This window comes from Ostrea edulis, chromosome 8, assembly GCF_947568905.1.
Source record: "Ostrea edulis chromosome 8, xbOstEdul1.1, whole genome shotgun sequence".
Taxonomy (NCBI): domain Eukaryota; kingdom Metazoa; phylum Mollusca; class Bivalvia; order Ostreida; family Ostreidae; genus Ostrea; species Ostrea edulis.
The window spans coordinates 5,939,299-5,959,644 of NC_079171.1; the positions used below are offsets into that span (position 1 = coordinate 5,939,299).

At 35.4% G+C, this 20,346-nt stretch overlaps 2 protein-coding genes across 2 annotated transcripts in view; both read left to right on the forward strand.

Moving 5' to 3' along the window:
• Nucleotides 1-20,346, forward strand: part of LOC125661140 (sterile alpha motif domain-containing protein 9-like) — a 223,972-nt gene that overhangs the window by 45,192 nt on the left and 158,434 nt on the right. The window lies entirely within an intron of this gene.
• On the forward strand, nt 5,711-7,124 carry LOC130049389 (uncharacterized). The gene is made up of 3 exons (XM_056146844.1): nt 5,711-5,786; nt 6,508-6,588; nt 6,853-7,124. The coding sequence occupies exons 1-3, from the start codon at nt 5,759-5,761 to the stop codon at nt 7,122-7,124; spliced, it is 381 nt and encodes a 126-aa protein (XP_056002819.1). The 5' UTR covers nt 5,711-5,758.

Below are 20,346 nucleotides of genomic sequence, written 5' to 3' on the forward strand. Positions count from 1 at the left end.
TAAGAAAAACTGACTTTAAAGAAATGTCTGTTGAACATCTTGAAGAATTTGGAAGAAAAATCCAAGAAAACCATTACAATGTAACAGATATCAGAGAATATTTTCAGCAACTTCAGAGTGAATGGAAACTGAAAATGTGGCATGACCATTCAAACATTTTAAATCACTCGTATGTTAGCTTCATGACATGTTTTCTCTACGACCCTATCAATTTCCTCACAGACCAGGAATACCATTCAAAATACCCAGAGAGGAAACCTATCAATGTACAGTCAGTTGTGGAGAGACCACAGCTTTATATCTTTGGAATATCAGGTACATAGTTTTGTTCAAATCGAAATTGCAAAACCTCTAAATAAACTAGAAAATATTATTTTCTACACTATCTGAAAACAAATTCAGGAATTAAAATTAATATTCCTTCATATGAATCACAGACTAGGAAAATAACAAAATTGGTAAACATTTCCCATAATATACTTTTCCCTATAGAGATGTATTCAAAACGAAAAATACTCATTTATGAATTCCAACAGGAAGCATCACATGAAAGGATATCAGATATCAATACATTTTCAGGAAGTATATATATATATATATATATATATATATATATATATATATATATATATATATGCTAGTCTATAAATAAATATGTGGATTCAAATGTCACAATCAAAGTAGCTGCAACCGACATTGTGTAAAAATCATACAAATTCAAGGTTTGTTGCATTTCTGTAAAAAACATACAAGCACATGACCCCATATGTTACACAAATGTCTTTAAAGACATGACACAAGTTTAATTCAAGATCCAAACAATGCAACCAGTAAACGAAACATGTACTAGGAACCTAGATTACACTTCTCAGCTAGTCTATGACATCTAAAACTCTTAGTCCAAATCCTCTAATCATTTTAGCAGTATCATTTACCCTAAAAAAATCAACAGTATATATTTAAAGTCTGAATAAATAATAATGAAAAAAAAATTCATGTAAAAAGTATATACCTGTAATAATAATAATTTAAATAAAATAAAATAAACAGTCAAAATTCAACAGCAATTTTTTTTTACACGATTCATACTATATCCATTATAACATGCCTGGTACATATGCACATATGTCTTAGAATATACTTCAGTGAAACTTAAGCTTTATTGCATAGAAAGTTGTACTTTAAGGCCTTATTATGGAGTAACTGAAATTGAACTGCTGCATTGATTTTTTACAGGGAGCAGTGATAAAGAACAACTGACTTACACAGAATCAAGACTGGAAGATCTGAAAGATTTGTCCCAGATCATAAACATCAAACCTATCCTGCGAGTATTCACTGGTGATAACCCAGCCAGACAATTCGAAAGTGGTCAACAGAGGGGAGGAAAATTCAGTTGTCTCTGTGGTGTACGTAGCACTGAACACAACAACTTCATTTCTTGCTACACAACAGATCCATTGACACTAGAAGAAAGAAGAACACATGTTGTAGCTGGTCAAGCCTGGCAAAAGATTGCATCTGGGACAGTAAATCCATTTCAAGGATTGAAGAAAAGTGACATCATTGAGGAGTTAGAGAGCAGGAGAATTTGGCCACAAGATGAGAAGAAAAACTCGGTACAGGAAAAGTTGACTGAAATAATGCATGGCATAATTAGACCACCAGCCCTCTGTTGTCAAGATCCTTTAAAAACAACAAAAGCACTCAACATTGAAAGGTATGAAGTATTAGCATGTGAGCCACTGCATGATTTGACCAACGTTATTCAAAATCTTATTCAAGAATTACCAAACCATGTTGGAGAACTCAACAAACAAGATTTTATTTCATTCAGCGACACAGCAATTGGCAACAAGAATCAAGTAAAGGGGTCAGATGCAAGACTATATGCAGTAAAACTTGCCAAATTCACATTGGTGAAATTTGAAGAAGGAAAACTGGATGAAAACGTCCCTAAACTTGTAAATTCCCTTGTTGATATAGTCACCATATGCTACTCTGGTTACAGCACGCGTTCTCAGAAACAACTACTGCGACTGTATAACCAATGTTTCCTGTTTGGCTTTCTCTGCAAAATGGTTATAGGAACACCACAAAAGATTACGTCAAGAAAATTTTATGGAAATCATTTCCACAGCATAACTATCCATGTCCCTGAAACTGCTCGAATCCTCAACTTAAAATCTATTGTGCCAAAACAGGAGGAGCGTTCCTTCGGGACTTTGAGACGTATTTCTGAGAACACAACGAACAGACAACCATCATACATTGTAGACAATGCAATGCTGAGATTCCAATTCCATTCCTCGAACAATGACCCTTCAGAAACTATAACAAAACAGAATTCTACTATAAGCAAACAGGCCAAATTACTTCCTCCACAGAAACAAACGATAATCACAGCAACTATGATACACAAATTTCCATTGCTGGTTCAAAGTCACCTGGAACGTATCTCAGATTTCATTCTTCCTGGACACACCATCTGGTGGACTACAGATGATGAGGGTATGCGATTCTTTGATGGTCCAGATGATGACTGCAACAGAACACAGGGACCACATTTACATCACTTCCGCTCAACATCATTGAATCAGGAGAGGATGTGGATCAAGCAGCAGTGGACAAAATGCATCGATCAGTATGCCTGTGGAAAATTGCCCCTTCCTCTTCACCGGTTGAAAACCTATAACAATGGGAAGATTATGTACATCTGTCCAAAACACAAAGGTATCATATATTTTTACATAAATAATCAATAATTTACCTTCCCTTTAAATAAAAGCAAGAGATCCATATGCTTTATCATTCACCTGACTATTAGTTTAAAGCATCACTAGATAACTAGAAAATCAAAGGCCTGAAGGGCCTGAGAGTCGACTTGCACTTCATTGTCAACGGGAATAGGTATCTTGAAGGAGCAAGATAGTAATCAAGGATGATGAACATCATGTGTGTGAGTTCGCATATGCACACTTCTTTTAGCAGGATTATACTTGTGTAAAGTGAATAAATTTGATTAAGTTATGACAACTGCCATTTAAATTACATGTACATATCCAATATGGATATAAATAGTCATTGCTAAGAGATGATTGTGCTAAACAATCCATGATGTACAAATGCTAAGAATTGGAGGAAAATCATTATGTAGTCATATAGTACTTTATATCACAACAGAAAACCCTCAAATAGACACCACAGGGTCATGTTGTTCGGGTCGGGTTCGGTTCCATTTTTCCGTTCGGGTTTAGTTTTAATAATAGAATCATTATTAGAAACCCGTTTAAACGAAATGTCGTCAAAATCCTAAAAGGTGGCAGTATTTTGATCAATTGTTAAATGATGGCATTGTGGACAAAACTGTAAATAATGACAGAATATTTAAGATATGTCAGACGCGTTGAAAATACACTACAGGATCAACATCGTACACAACTATGTCAGGAAGCTTTCATGAAAATTTCAGCTCCTCTGGCCCAGTGGTTCTTGAGACGATTTTTAAATTACCCCACCCTATTTTTGCTTTTTTGTGATTATCTCCCCTTTAAAGGGGACATGGCCCTTTATTTGAACAAACTTGAAAGCCCTTTACCCAAGGATGCTTTTGTCAAGTTTGGTTATAATTGGTTCAGTGGTTCTTGAGAAGGATAAAAAAAATCTGAAAAGTTTACGACGACGACGCCACTGACACACAACGGACAAATTTTGATCAGAAAAGCTCACTTGAGCCTTTGGCTCAGGTGAGCTAAACATACTATTACAGCATTGAATAAATCATGATGGTAAGTCACAAGTCTCAAGTCCCCTTACAACTACACACTCTATCAATTTGTGGATAATAGTAACAGTCTTTTACTACGAATTACAGACACCAATCCTGCATCAACCACAGCTGCCGAACAAACCTTCCAGGATGTGGCACTGCCCAGATATCCTGATGGTAAGTCACAAGTCTCAAGTTCCCCTACAATCGCACACTCTATCAATTTGTGGATAATAGTAACAGTCCTTTAATATGAATTACAGACACCAATCCTGCATCAACCACAGCTGCCAAACAAACCTTCCAGGATGTGGCACTGCTTAGATATCCTGATGGTAAGTCACAAGTCTCAAGTCCCCTTACAACTGCACACTCTATCAATTTGTGGATAATAGTAACAGTCTTTTACTACGAATTACAGACACCAATCCTGCATCAACCACAGCTGCCGAACAAACCTTCCAGGATGTGGCATTGCCCAGATATCCTGATGGTAAGTCACAAGTCTCAAGTCTCCTTACAACTGCACACTCTATCAATTTGTGGATAATAGTAACAGTCTTTTACTACGAATTACAGACACCAATCCTGCATCAACCACAGCTGTCGAACAAACTTTCCAGGATGTGGCACTGCTTAGATATCCTGATGGTAAGTCACAAGTCTCAAGTCGCCCTACAATCCCACACTCTTTCAATTTGTGGATAATAGTAACAGTCCTTTAATACGAAGTGAGATAAAAACTTAATGTCTATCCTTGGGTCATGAGTCACCTATTTGTGTCTTTGTTTATCATAGATGTTTATCTTGAAGACCACTTAAGGCCAAGAAATACTGATGATGGTGATCGTAAGTATATTGAACAAAGTTTGTATCATTACCAATGAAACGTAGGACTAAAATGTTTACCATGGTTACTCATGTATTATCTCTTTTCATTTACAGCCCCTTACCTTGCATCAAGGAATTCGGAGTTGGATAATCCTATCTTCCAGAATGCGTCTGATCATAGCAATCCTGATGGTACACCGCCTTTCATACATTTTCCTAAATTGCAAAAACTTCAATGTTATATTGGAAGTACTGTTAAATTAACCAAAAACTAAGGCTGAAACAATTCACCGAAATATCGATACTGTTCAATATAAACGCTTGATTCAATGTTCGATTAATCATGCCCTTGATTATTTATTCGATGTGTTTAATACAAACAGGTTTAGTAAAATACATCAGACTCGGCCTGTACTTATTATTTTTACCTGTATGAGGGACAAAATGGCGTTGCATAGAGTTCAGAATGTTGTTTGCCTTGAGGTTGATGAAAATAATAATGAACTTTATTAGTTTAAACTGCAGAGCCAACAGGTGTCTTACTGTTTGGCAGTTTGGAAATAGTTTGCTTTTAAAATTAAGATTTTGAATCTTGGTAATTAACTTTTTCTTCGATATTATTATTAGTTTCTTCTGTAAATTGCATTGTATTGAAAATATTGAACCGTGGCATAAGTATTGCAATATGTATCGTATCGTGAAGGCGGCGTATCGTTTCAGCCCTACCAAAAACAATATGTATCCTTCTGGAAGAGGGAAGAATAAAATACAATTACAAATACTCATACCATTTCATTACTTATTAGCAATTAATTGTGTCATGTACTACATAAAAAGAGATAATGACAAAATCACATTTCCTTTGATCATTTAGGTTAGGTGTAATCATATTACACTTTTTACTGCCTTAATGATTTTATTTATTCTTTATTTTTTCTTTCTTTACATTTAAATACTAGCCAGAGTATTAAATAAAAGGAAACTCCAAACCCAAACCTATATATATACAGGATCCATCTTCATACAATTACCAGAACTTCTTTATGCCCAGGGCTTCCTGAAAGAAAAAGGAACAATGCTCTGAAGATTTATGCTTATTTCAGAAAGTACAAAGAGAAATAGAGAAAAAAAAAAAGGTACAGAAATCGTGAAGGTAGAATGGAACAACCCTCAACATGCTCAAAAGGTATACATCCTACAGCACGACAAGCAATAATCATTAATACCACATCGACCAAAATGAGATATATATGTACGTTTCCTATTTCACTCTCCATAATCGGGGGCCCTCCGTGACCGAGTGGTTAGAGCATTGCGCTCAAAATCACACGTCCTCTCACCTCTGGTCGGCGCAGGTTCAAATCCCGGTCTAGATGCATTACAAATTATACTTTTCAAACATTTTGAAGATGAATAGTAGTTAAAGTGTACACACACAATTTACTGCACGTTTACTCCTTTATCCAGTAGATATCCAGTCTTCACGAAAACTCAAGACTGGATACCACCTATTACATAAATTTTAATTCTTACACCATTTTTGACGTTACAAAGAAATGACCATTTTATATATTTTCAGTCAATGATATTAAGATTTGCAAACCACAAGCCATTCGGGCAACCATTTTCAGGAAATCCACATGCCCGAACTCAATTTCACTTGCCTGAAGAAAAAAATGTTGTTGGCCTTGCGCTTTGGTGCATTATTATTATTATTATCCTATATTTATCATCAATAAAATATTTAGCGTTGGCAGCAAAAACATAGGTAGGGTTAGGAAACAAACATATTCTATTTTGGCCAAATGATAATTGATTATGTTATTAAAGGTTTCATAATGTAAACTTCTATTCAAACAAGCATGAATCTAGCATGATCTGATATGTGTACATTGTATTTCTTACAGTGAAACGTGGATGCAAAAGAAAATTATTTGCTAAATCAGAGTCCGATAGCAAAATGCCAATCAATATGCCTGTTCAGAAATGTAAGTCGAAATTCTTAATGCATGACCTGAATGAAGCTTGATCAACAATGTTCAGAAAAGTGCATTTATTTATCTCTTCTTTTCTATGTACTTTAAATTAATGGTAAAACATTCCTGCTGGCATTCTAAAAATTATAGCATGATATATATTAACAATATTCAACCTTACACATGGCAATTAATATCAGTTTTATTTTTATGTGCACATGCATGTACCATATTTTATATCCTGAAATTGAATACCTGCTTTTGTTTCTTGTTTAGCCTCAAAACACACCACTGAAGATCTAATCATGTTTCTACTTGGCCAAACACCCGAGACATGCGAATATAAAAAGTATAAGAGACTGGTACAAACTGACAGATCATTCCAAAAGCAATACGAAAGAATACTTGCCCTCATACAAATAAGAATAAGCAAATTACACCGAGAACTAAAGGAACAGATACAGAAGAAAAACAACGATGAAACTGAACAGAAAATTACTTATTCTGAACTTCTTCTAAGACACTGGTCAATGTATTTACATCTATAATGGCTTTGAGTAATGAATGATACTGTAGTGTAAATTGAATAATTTACATATACATGATATAAGACAAAAAACTTATTATCGTCTTTCTTTTCATCTTTCCTTAGCATTCAGCATACTTGATTCAAATGATATGGTATAGCTGCAATAATTTAGCCGTATTCGATTTTTTTATTCTGACATTTTCTGGACAGGCCATAAAAAAAATGGAGAGGGTTACATTATTGCAGCTATATCTGGTACACTCAGATTAACAGAAGGTAAATATAGTATATTCAATGTCTTCCTTGTTGGATATATAGAATATCACACTCTAATGATGATCTCGGAACTGGGATTGGCCCTGAGATCACTCGGGGGGGGGGGGGGGGGGGGGGGAGATTGACCCAAACATAAATACATGGTATACTGTACAACGATATTTGACTATTTCATTCTTTCAGTGAGTTTACTTTAATGGTTATGTTTCCAGTACTATTGGCATTGTGAAACATGCTAAAGTCTAGGTTTTGTAACTTTATTCCATTGCTGGTCACGATAATTGGATGATTAATTATGGACATCCCCTCATGTGGTCTAGAAACTGAACTGCTTGGCTGAGAAACTTGTCATATCTATCGCTGTGTTGTTCATGTACATGTATACCCTATTAAGCAGCTCCTAGGGGCTTGCTAATTAATACTAAAATTGGAAATAATTGAATTATTTTTATTTATTTTTTCGGATTTACCAAACTCGTCCGTTTTCATTATTTCATATAATTTGTAAGAGTTGTAGAACTTTGTTTACGTGGCGTCATCGTATGAACGGGAATGTTTACAGATCTGATGCTGCTATTTTCTTTGCTTAGGGAATGTTACCATATACTGAAGTAAGTTTTTTCTTTTACCGTTTCCCATCTGTTTAGCATCTATAAGTCGTTGAAATACGTCGGTAAACAATGGTTCTGCTTTTTTCGTTTTATTGCCAAGTCCAACATTTTATCTCCATTAGGACCGGGAATTTCTGAAAATACTTCAGTATCACCCTTCATAATCCTCCTACTGTTTTCTGTCGCCTAGAACGTTGATTGTTTTTAAATGAAGTTACACGTGTTATTGTTCTAAATAAACAATTGTTACTTGGGTTACCCCCTTTGCTTAGATACTCGCTGCAATTTAGCGCCATTTTTGAAAACGTTTTTATTTAATTTTTCTGCTTAAATTAAATTTTGTCGTGGGAGAAAGTATTATATTTGAAAAAAATTGTGTCTAACATCATTTTTTCATGTAGTTATGATATATTTCAAAAGATTAAAGAAAAAATAGCCATTTGAAATTTGAGGGCGAGACAGCCCCTTGACAACGGACTAAGACATAGATATCTCGGCCCTTAGGGCGAGACAGCCCTACCTACTTGCAGCTGCCTCACCAGTGTTCGAGCTGGGCTTCGCCATTTTCGCCAATGGCGAATTTTTTTCAAAAATGGCGAAAAAAAATTGAAAGTGGTGAAAATCCCCTTTTGCAATAAATTGTATTTTAAATCCTTTGTCAGTGACACATTATCGCCTGTTTGTTTATGCAGTCAAAATCTGTTTATTCAGTCAACGTGTGCGACCGGAAATCTCGCGTAGCTCCAGTGCACACAGATCTGGTCAAAGCCTCAGGTAATTTATGGCTGCAAAAAAGTCAGTGAGTATGTAATAAAGTACATCGGACAGCCGTGTACCCTGCTGTGGTCAATTGTTTAACATTTAAAGTCTTATTCATTATCGTTTTTCAATCATCTCCACATTAATGTCAATTCTTAACCAGAGAACCGACCGGTAATTAAATTGTCCGTATTATTGTGTATAATGTATATACATGAATACATCAATTGTTTGTTTTTGCGGCCAAACTCGTTGCTTACAAGATTTTGATTTTGATGTGTTTGATTTTAGTTCGAATATTTCATAAACAATGGGGTTGGTCACCATTGATATGGACATAGCAATTTTAATAAATAATTTTCTTTGAAGTTCGGTGCGCAACAGTATAAAAATGCTAATTTCATAAGACTATGCACCCTATTCTATTTTGACACTAAACTTGTAGCTTCTGACCCTAGTCAGTCTAAAATTAAAAAAAATAACTATGTTTGGCTTTACAGTCAACCCCACCTGCTTAAACATCTGATTGTGTCCAAATTGCAAAACCTTCCATACAAAAACGGAAATTTAATAGGGAATGGTTGAGATACGACTCTAAATTGGGCTTGATGTTTTGTGACATCTGTATTTCCGGCAATGTACACAGTGTTGTCACTGAGGGGTGTAGCATCATGAAGTTAATATTTATATGATTTATTATCTGCATTTTGATTTCCATAATGGAATTTATCCAACAAATCAACTTCCTATTATTTCAGAAAGAAGTGTTTAGGTATGGTAACTGGATATGATTAAGTAATGTAACTGATTCAAAATGCTAAAATAAGTGTAATGAATAAAATAATATATAATATGATGGAAATAATTGTAAAGCATGTGATTATTTGTGCCGCGCCGTTCCCCGAAAAAGTGGCGAAAGGGAATTCTGGTCCAGTGGGAGCACTGTGCCTCACCCTATCCAAGATAGGTGTATCAGGGCTGGTACATTACTAGTTATATGATATATAGAATTTATTTCACTCTTGAGACATGATTCTTTTTATAATCTTGTATGTATTCACACTTATAAAAATATAGAAAACATCCTGTCCCATGAGTGAAATATATTATATATCCAACAACAACATTGAATTTTCTGTTTATTACATTTACTTCAGTTTTACCTTCAGCACTTTTAACTGCCATTGTATCAACACTGCAATGCGCAAGGACATACGGACTACATGAGAAATCACCATCTTGGTTCTTATGTACTTTAATAATCAAATTTGAAAACGCAAGGTTGAGTTTGCAAATAATCTTGATAACAGAAGATATGTATTAGCTACATATGTAGGCCTAATGTTTACTCCACAGCACAAGATTGACCTTTGAGTCGCTCTGACAGAAAGTACCAGAAAGTTTAAATTTACGCTTTACAACACAAAAAATATGTCGTGTATCAGAAAAAGCTATATAATTGCAAAGCATTAAAATGATCGAAATTTTGTATATATATCGGCCATGCAAACAAACATACTAATAACTAAGTAAAACCCAATGACGAACAACTCTAAAACTTTCAAACGTCAAATAAGCGAAAATCGTAAGATGTATAGTGAAATCGTAAGGCGTATTTTCCGCTCTAAAATAGACTAGTATGTCTTACACCAAAACTGTGAGGGTTGGCAGAGGTCAACAACAGAGAAGTACGACCGAGACAATTTCGTGAAGAAATTCAACATAAAGATAGTGCGAATGGACCTTGGGCTAACAAGTTTTAGGACAAACGGAATAGGTCTTTATGAATGAAATGCATCTAGGGCGAATGCATTTTTAGGGCAAACAAACATAAGTCTTTGGCATATTAAAAATCATCCTTTAATGATTTTATTATTCAAGTTGAAAAATATTTTTATCTGAGCACTCCCATCACTTACTAAAAATCTAGAAAAACTCGTGAGCCATTATCCGAGGTACCCGTGTTGTTGTGTACATGTATGTTTTTCAATTTATCAAAGTTAAGGAATAGACCACATAACAAGACACACATGGAATTGAGAATGCAGTGGAATTTAGACAAATTCCCTAAGGCTAATGTAAGCATGTGTTGACCAATTTTGGATTTCCTTTTTATGTTTTATGCAACTAATGAACTTGTATGTATTGTAGTCGAGTTTGGTGTCGATAAATCGACAGGTCGTGCTTAGTGAAGCCCGACTTTGCGCATGAGCAGGTTTCCCGCACTGAGACACTCACACAAGTCAAACCATGTAACTTTTCAGACGTATTGTCATTTTATATGTATTACCTGTGTGTCAGTTATGTCCAACATGCCAGCATTGAACATCTGCCATGTATGTATACATGCTTTGCATTAAAGAACATGTTACTATTTAGTCGCATTTTCATATATCCTCGCTTTGTAATTGCTTGAAATTTTAACACAGCAAGGATGTCAACTGTATAAATGACCAGATAAAACGAAACAAGTTGGAAATCCCACACTTTCTTTTAAACAACTTTGATCAGTGTTGATGTCAATAAAACACTGAAAAGGTTCCATGTGTATTGTTAATAAAACCCTTTTAAATTTACAGTGTTGACAACAAAACGGGACTTTCAGTTTGGTGTGCAGTGTGAGCACAACCTATCAACGGAGAGGAAAACAAAATCAAACTTTGCTGCCCCAATCTCCCTCGTTATAATAATTTTATAACGGCATCTTTGTAAATAAGAAACTTAAGAATTACGCTAACAGAGTATTATTAATAGTTAAATATAAGACAGAAAACAAGATTATTAAGTAGCGAGATGATAGAGCATGTTCTTGGCTGAAAATTCCGTACATAGGCCTACGAGTACGAGTTTTCACCACGCAGAGATGGGTTATTTACTTATATTGTGTGGTAATTTGATACATGCTTAACCTTGAAAATAACATAAAAGCATATGCTTACCTTATTTCCATCTTCATATAATTTCTTTCCCTTTTTACGTCTGTTTTTTCCTCATAATCCACAATGCCATGTGCTCGCACCTGCCCCCAACCGACAAGAGCATTTTCGACAGCGATTTCGATAATACTCATAGTGCGCATGCGTAGAAATTTTATTTAGAGATTAAAATATCCTATATATAGATACTTTGGAAATCTTATTTACAATTTCATAGTAAGAAAACCTCTATATGATGTTTTTAAAATCAGGAATATATCAAAATCAACCAACATTAAACAATTTCAGTGGAAAGTGAACACAGCATAAGTCGGTGATTATGACGTCACATCAACGACCGATAATTTCGCGAATTTTTGAAGTACATTACATCAGTTTTCCACGGGACACCTTAACCACGCTGTGCATTCCTCGGAAAACTATGCTAATTCATGAATAGATTCTTGATCAATTTTAAATATGTATGAAGCTCCACTTTCATAAAAAACGATAGTAATCCTTTGATATTTTATATAGAATATGTATCCATACGATTATATTTTAAATTCGTTTTGCGTTGATTAGATCCTTCATCGAGTGGTTCAGAGCATGTAGACTGTTTACTTGGACAGTACGTTTAATTGTTAGCTTTTTCTTATCACGTTCTATCTGTCCATCTGTCTGTCTGTAAACTCACTTTCACATTTTCATATTGTTCAGAACCAATGGGTTAATTTCAAACAATCATGGTACAAATCATCCTTGGGTGAAGGAAATTCAAATTTGTTCAAATAAAGAGCCAACTCCCCTGGAAAGGGGAGATAATCACGAAAATTCAAAAGTATGGTGGGGTCATTTAAAACATCTTCTCAAGAAGTATTGGACAAAAAAGTTGAAATTGACTTTTAAACTTCGCGAGATAATGCAGATTCAAGTTTGTTATCATTGACCACAAAGGGTATGTTTGGACCACAATAGGGGATCAAAGTTCTTCAAGCAAATATTTAAAGCACATCTTTTAAAATCCTCTCAAGAATCGCTGGGTGAGAAAAGTTAAAATTTTCACACGAAAGCTTCCTGATATAGTGTAGATGATTCGAACTTTTTGAAGTCATGGCTCCAGAGGGTATGGTGGGGTAATGATAGGGCATCAAAGTTTTACATTTGATTACATAGGGTAAACCTTTTAAAATTATCTTTGCAGGAACCACATAAAGAAATGATAAAGTACATTGAAAATCGTTCAAGTCATAATTCTCATGTCCTCAAGATTGAGGTCACAATAAGGGATCAAAGTTATTCGTGGTAATATGTAGGGTAATCCTTTTAAGGTAACTCCAACCACATGTGACTTATTAACATTCATGGTTAAAAGTGGGAAACATTATTAATTTCAACTCAATACAGTTTAATTTACTTAATAACCAAAGAAAATGTGTATGTATATGGCCAGGGGTCCGTGTTTGCCCTACTATCTATGTTGTAATGTTATCTTCACCTTTCATGTTGCCACCTTTTGAAGGATGTCAGACATACATAAACAGAAGAATACGTCAACATCAGAAAATCACACATTTTCGTTAAACAGAATAATGAAAATAGATAAGAACTTGTTTAAATGACAAAATTTAACTAACAAGAGTTTGAAGTAAAACTGCTAATTCATAAATATGTATAGATTAATTGTGGATATCAGGGAAACCGATGTATAATAGACATCCAGTAGAGGAAATTCCAGCAAAGGAGTTATTGCCATTGACAACATTTTTAAAACCATAAATAATTGATTATCTATGGAGATTATAAACTTTTTCAGTATTAATAGTTTACCAGATTTGTTAGCATATCCAGTTAATAAAATTCCTTAGAAAGATATATTTCTACCATGTGCAAAGTTTAATTTATTAAGATGTTTGCAAAAAAACCTGTGACATCTCATAAGGATCGATCAACCTGAAGGTGGCTCAAGAAACGTTGAAAAAGTACAGTATCTTAGATCAGCACAAAATGATTTAATCCTGAAAGATAGACAGATGTAATATGTAAAATTACAATTTTGGAGAAAGAAGACGTGATTTTCAAAAAATCATTGCAACAAATAACAAAGACACCGCATATTTTGGATCTGTGTGTCAGTAACCCAATATCTTATCCATTGAGTTATGCAACCAAGTTAATCGATATTAGCAGATGTGTTGATGGTGAGACCTGAATACCAATCATTTTCTGTCAATCCTCCAGTCAGATTTTTAAAATATTCTTCTTTGATATCATATTTATGAGACAGCGATGGAAGAATATGAAATAAGGACTCAACTATGTGCCAGAAATCAAAGGTTTTTATAGAGGTGGATCTGTAGCTCTCCGATCTGTCGCAATATTTTTAGTGAGCTACAGTTCTGCAGCTAAGTCTTTCATATCATACAATGACCTTGCAACCTTTGTCTTACTCTAGAACAGCAAGGTCGTGTTAGTCAAATTTGTGTTTAGGCATATCTGTGTTATACTAATTCATTTTCAGTTATGGTGTGATCCTTTAAGGCTCAGTTGGGGCCGCAATGAATATGGGGTAATTTTTTTTCCATAGGAATAAAGATTGATAAACATTGTTTTAGAAATCGCAACAGCTGAAGAATGGCAGGGCAGGTTTACTCATGTGACCGATGTGGCCCACGGACCTCTTGTTGAGTGTGAAACTGTTGGAGGTTACACATGGGTAAAGAATGAAGTCTTGAAAACAATCAGGCCGTATATGATATAGTGTGCGTGGATGGGGGTTGGTAGGGGTGGGGTTTGTTGTAACAAGTGTTTGGTAATTGTCGTTCATTTTGCCCTACACAATGAGTTGCTGAAGATGTAATGTTTTTGATCTGTCCACTGGTTCGCCTGTCAGTCCTGTTTTTTTTAGCGCCACTCCTCTGAAACTGCTCAAAAGAATTAGTTCTCAAGAAGCTTTTTGTTCATAAGGATTTTATGTGTAGATTTAGACATTTTGTTCTACAGGTATTTTATTATGGCGAGAAGAGGCCATGTTTGCTTACTTAATCTTTAATGTGAGAAAATATTTTGCATGGTAGAAGGTACTGGAGATGTCTAGCTGATTGATGAGGATAACTTCCCCGAACCACTGACATAATTGGATATGAAAATCTCAACTGCTATAGAAAATGTCAGGTTTGTTAGTAAAAGTATGTAAATATTCATTTTTTCTTACTATGAAATGACTGGAGCATAATGTCAGCCCTTGTCATCAATCTGTACTTCTGTTGATCCGTCATAATTCAGTTTACGTTCATCATATCTACTAATGATGTACACATTCAATGAAATTTGGTATATAGATACATGTGAATATCCCAATCTGTTCTTTGACAGAGTTGTGTCCCTTAGACTTAGATAGTTTTAAATAATACATGGTTCCCACCCATTATACCCCCACAAACGAAGTTTGTTCAGAGCATATATATAGTACCGATAAACAGAATCAGGTACAGGGCTCATAGGGTTGATCAATGTTCGTTATATTCGTCTTTCATTCAGAAATCAAAGGTTTTTATAGAGGTGGATCTGTAGCTCTCCGATCTGTCGCAATATTTTTAGTGAGCTACAGTTCTGCAGCTAAGTCTTTCATATCATACAATGACCTTGCAACCTTTGTCTTACTCTAGAACAGCAAGGTCGTGTTAGTCAAATTTGTGTTTAGGCATATCTGTGTTATACTAATTCATTTTCAGTTATGGTGTGATCCTTTAAGGCTCAGTTGGGGCCGCAATGAATATGGGGTAATTTTTTTTCCATAGGAATAAAGATTGATAAACATTGTTTTAGAAATCGCAACAGCTGAAGAATGGCAGGGCAGGTTTACTCATGTGACCGATGTGGCCCACGGACCTCTTGTTGAGTGTGAAACTGTTGGAGGTTACACATGGGTAAAGAATGAAGTCTTGAAAACAATCAGGCCGTATATGATATAGTGTGCGTGGATGGGGTTGGTAGGGGTGGGGTTTGTTGTAACAAGTGTTTGGTAATTGTCGTTCATTTTGCCCTACACAATGAGTTGCTGAAGATGTAATGTTTTTGATCTGTCCACTGGTTCGTCTGTCAGTCCTGTTTTTTAGCGCCACTCCTCTGAAACTGCTCAAAAGAATTAGTTCTCAAGAAGCTTTTTGTTCATAAGGATTTTATGTGTAGATTTAGACATTTTGTTCTACAGGTATTTTATTATGGCGAGAAGAGGCCATGTTTGCTTACTTAATCTTTAATGTGAGAAAATATTTTGCAGGGTAGAAGGTACTGGAGATGTCTAGCTGATTGATGAGGATAACTTCCCCGAACCACTGACATAATTGGATATGAAAATCTCAACTGCTATAGAAAATGTCAGGTTTGTTAGTAAAAGTATGTAAATATTCATTTTTTCTTACTATGAAATGACTGGAGCATAATGTCAGCCCTTGTCATCAATCTGTACTTCTGTTGTTCCGTCATAATTCAGTTTACGTTCATCATCTCTACTAATGATGTACACATTCAATGAAATTTGGTATATAGATACATGTGAATATCCCAATCTGTTCTTTGACAGAGTTGTGTCCCTTAGACTTAGATAGTTTTAAATAATACATGGTTCCCACCCATTATACCCCCACAAACGAAGTTTGTTCAGAGCATATATATAGTACCGATAAACAGAATCAGGTACAGGGCTCATAGGGTTGATCAATGTTCGTTATATTCGTCTTTCATTCAGTTAAATCTTGGGTGTACTGTATATTCTATATTGATAAAGGAGTTGTGAACCTGCTAATTTAATTAAAAGTTTGTAATATCCAAGGAAGTTATGGATTTTTTAGGGACGGTGGTGTTACATGTTTCATATCATTGTCCGGAGAATATCTTAACAACTATTTGTTTTTCACACAAATTCACCATTTTCCATCATATAGAGTGTTCTACGGGGAGATTTGTCTACTAAGGACATTCCTTGTTATCAGACATTTGTAGACATTTTGAATTGATTGTAACTTGTTTAACGTTCCTAACAACTTCTCACTCATATAGAGACGTCGATTTATATTCTTTTATTTTTGAATAGGAATTTGAAAAATAAATAGATCATAAGAAGATACAGGTCGAGGTTTTTACGCATGATTTCAATGAGATGATATTTGACAGAGTTATGCCTCTTGGACTTGGAAAAGTTTAAACAATTTACAGTTTCAGTTCATTATCTTAATCATGCATGGATATTTTTAATTGAAGTTTTGGTATCTAAATATATCCTGAAAATATACAGGTCAAGTTTGTATTTGGTGGGGGTAGAACAAGTTTGGACTTTAGAAAATAACAATTAATGTCCTGCTTATTTGCTCTGTCAAACATATACATTCGAATTAAAGTTTTGGGTATGGGTTAGGTTGGATAACTTTTGACAGAGACATGACCCAGGATTGGGGCAATGTATCACTATGACACATTTAGTTCTTTTTCAAAAGCAGTATAATATCGGAGATAAAAGTTGGAGGACAGCAGATTCTTAAAATGTCAAAATAACAAATCTCAATAATGACGAAAACAGTGCCGTCAATGACTATCATTGATACCACAAAACTTTTTTTGTATAAGAAATGCATATAAGAAATATTAGAGCCCCATCACTCATTATTCAAATGTTATCAGCAAGACTAAAGTTTTGATTATCCCAATCGCATTGCTGTCAGATACTTCCCCAGTGTAAACCACCTTGTAGAATAGAGCGTTCGCCTTGCATGCGGAAGAGTGGGGTTCGAATGCTGGCTGCGACAGATCATAGTCGTTAAAACAGCCAGTGCCAGTTCCATCACAAAACTCTCGGCTTCAGGTGTGAATGTTACGGGTCCTCGGAGATAACCTTAAAAACGGATGTTCCGTGTCACAATAGGTGTGGCATGCTAGAAATAACCCGCACTGCTCAATCGCCGTAAGTGCCGAGCAAAGGCCTAAATTTGAAGCCTTTCATCGGTCTTGGTAACGTCTCCATATGAATGAATTTTTTTCGAAACGGATGGTAAACAAGTTGCAATTCTCCATTGTAATAGTTAGAGAACATCTGATTTTGATTAGATTGGGTATTCTTATAAATAGGTCAAACTCAAAGGTCACATTGATGAAAACTTTGATACTGAACGAAAGGTCATATTGTGACCTCCACCCTTCTTCCGGGGATCATGCTGTCATCAAATTTCAATCTGCACCTGGCCATATGTACTGTGACTATCAGCATGGATAGCTTAATGGCTAGAACACCTGGCTATATGTACTGTGACTATCAGCCTGGATAGCTCAATGGTTAGAGCACCTGACTATATGTACTGTGACTATCAACCTGGATAGCTCAATGGTTAAAGCACCTGACTAGTAATACAGGGATCTCGGGTTCGATTCCTGGTTCAGACAAACCATGGATATTGGTCTGAATAGCTCAGTGGTTAGATCACCTGACTATTAAATTAGTAATACACGGGTCTTAGGTTCAATTCCCGATCCGGACAATCCCTGGGTATTTGTCTGGGTAGCTCAGTGGGTAGATCACCTGACTAGTAATGGGATACATTGTTCACAGTGCAGTGCGAGTTATTTCCTCATGAATACAGGGGGTGAACGACAACTAATTGTGATCAAGTAATTACATCATTATTCAGTTGGCTTCCGAGGCGAGGTGCTTTTTCTGTCACTGGTAAGTTTAAAAGTGGATTTTCAGCGGCTCACAAACTTTTTTTCTGTTTATTCTTACACCGACAGCAAAGAGATCTGACGCATAAATATCTTCAAAAATTTATTTCCGTTTTTTGAACAGTGTCATTAAGTTTTGAAGACATATTGTTGACATTCTTATAAGAATGTAAATTAAATTAGTCCCTTTACTACGTTTAAAGAGAGTATATTTAATGCACATGTATATATGATGTAGGCAAAGTAAGTGTCACCGGCAATTGCAATTCTTCATGACACATGTGTATAAAGATATCAACTGCAAAAATAGATTCATCCTTAAAGCTGACATGAATTAATAAATACGTACACCTCTCTCATCTTATCCGCCATATTTCTCTCAGGTAGCCTAATTTACTCTACCCGTATATACCCCAAATGTGATTGTCACACCTGAGTGATTTTTCTAGGTGGACTCGACCAGTGCACATCTCCGATAGTAATATATAGGGAATGCGAAACAAATAAAATCACATTTTAAAACATTATGCTTTGCTCAAAATTACAAAATATTTATTGTATACCAATAGTGTAAGTAAACATAGTGGAGATAATAACAAAATAGCAAAGAAAGTCATCATCTCACTTTATTATATACCCATCAATATATCGTTCTTTGATCCTGTGGTTTTCTGATTACGTATCAGTATCCTCTGAAACTGATAACGTCACAATGACGTCACAATGCATCAACACAACGTTATTTGTGGAAAATCGCGTCTCGTGTGATCTGATGATCCACCCCTGTTGACTCGACGTGATCCGACTCTTCTGATAAGGTTACTGTAGTTATAATATATATGTCTCAGGTTGAAACAGCACGGTAAATATTTTGAAATAGTAGGGGTTTACTGCGATGGATTCATACTCCCCATCGAGGCCTCATCCAAAATGTGTAAACGCCTAAATCATGCGACTATTTGTGCGGGATCTACTGGGGTGAGAAAAAGAACGCACATCGGTGTGTTTTATTTATTCTACAGTCATATAAATAATCACAGTTACGGTATTTTGACGAATGTATTCAATACATACTTCCTTTTGGGGCCTGTAAATTGGTCAAAAATGTCACAATTTGTGTCTACAATCGCATTTAACTTCATGAGAAACCTTTGTCAAAATAATGCATGTTCTCAACAAAGCATGCACAAAAATTCGTATACAGCGCATCACTATTGGTTGCAATTACAATTGGTTGTCGTCCGTCGTCGGCATCCATCGTGCATTAACAATTGAACATTTTTAACTTCTTCTTGATAACTACCAGTCCAATTATTTTCCAATTTGGTATGAAGCATCATTGAGACAAGGAGGCATCAATTGTAAATTACAGGACACCAGCAGCTCTGGGGCCCTAGGGGCGAGGCAAAAACTGCCAAAAATTGACCAATTTAAAAAAAAAACTTTCTCAAGAACCCCCTCCCCAGTGAAAAATTAAATGCATAGTTATATAGAGCAGGAAGGCCTTCACCAAAATTGTAAATTTCATGATCCCCGAGATATGTGTTCTGAACCCAGGGCGGGGCCAAACTTAGTATATAGTGTTAATGTGTAAAACACTTAAATAGCATCTTCTTTAGTGGTATTGATACTAAATTGAAACTAAATCAATATTTAGAAAGAATATGTTGTCATTTACCGAAATTGTAAATTTGATGATCCCAGGGGTAGGGATATTGGTATCAGGGTGGGGCCAAAATAGTCAGTTGTTAAATGTGTGAACAATACACATATTTAACGTCTTCTTGATATTTATCAATCCGATTCTTTTGAAATTTGGTATGAAGCATCATTAGGAAAAGGGGGCATAAATTGTAAATTCCAGGACTCCAGCACCTCTGGGGCCCTAGAGATGGGACAAACACTGCCAAAAAATGACCACTTTTCAAAAATCCTCTCACCCCCCTCTTCTTGAAAAACTAAATGCATA

Bases quoted from the DNA above. Each gene is read 5' to 3' on its own strand.
- LOC130049389 (XM_056146844.1), top strand. From the start codon at position 5,759: ATGGAACAACCCTCAACATGCTCAAAAG. The intron at 5,787-6,507 runs GTATACATCCTA...TATTTCTTACAG, and splicing joins ACCCTCAACATGCTCAAAAG to TGAAACGTGGATGCAAAAGA. The intron at 6,589-6,852 runs GTAAGTCGAAAT...TTTCTTGTTTAG, and splicing joins CAATATGCCTGTTCAGAAAT to CCTCAAAACACACCACTGAA.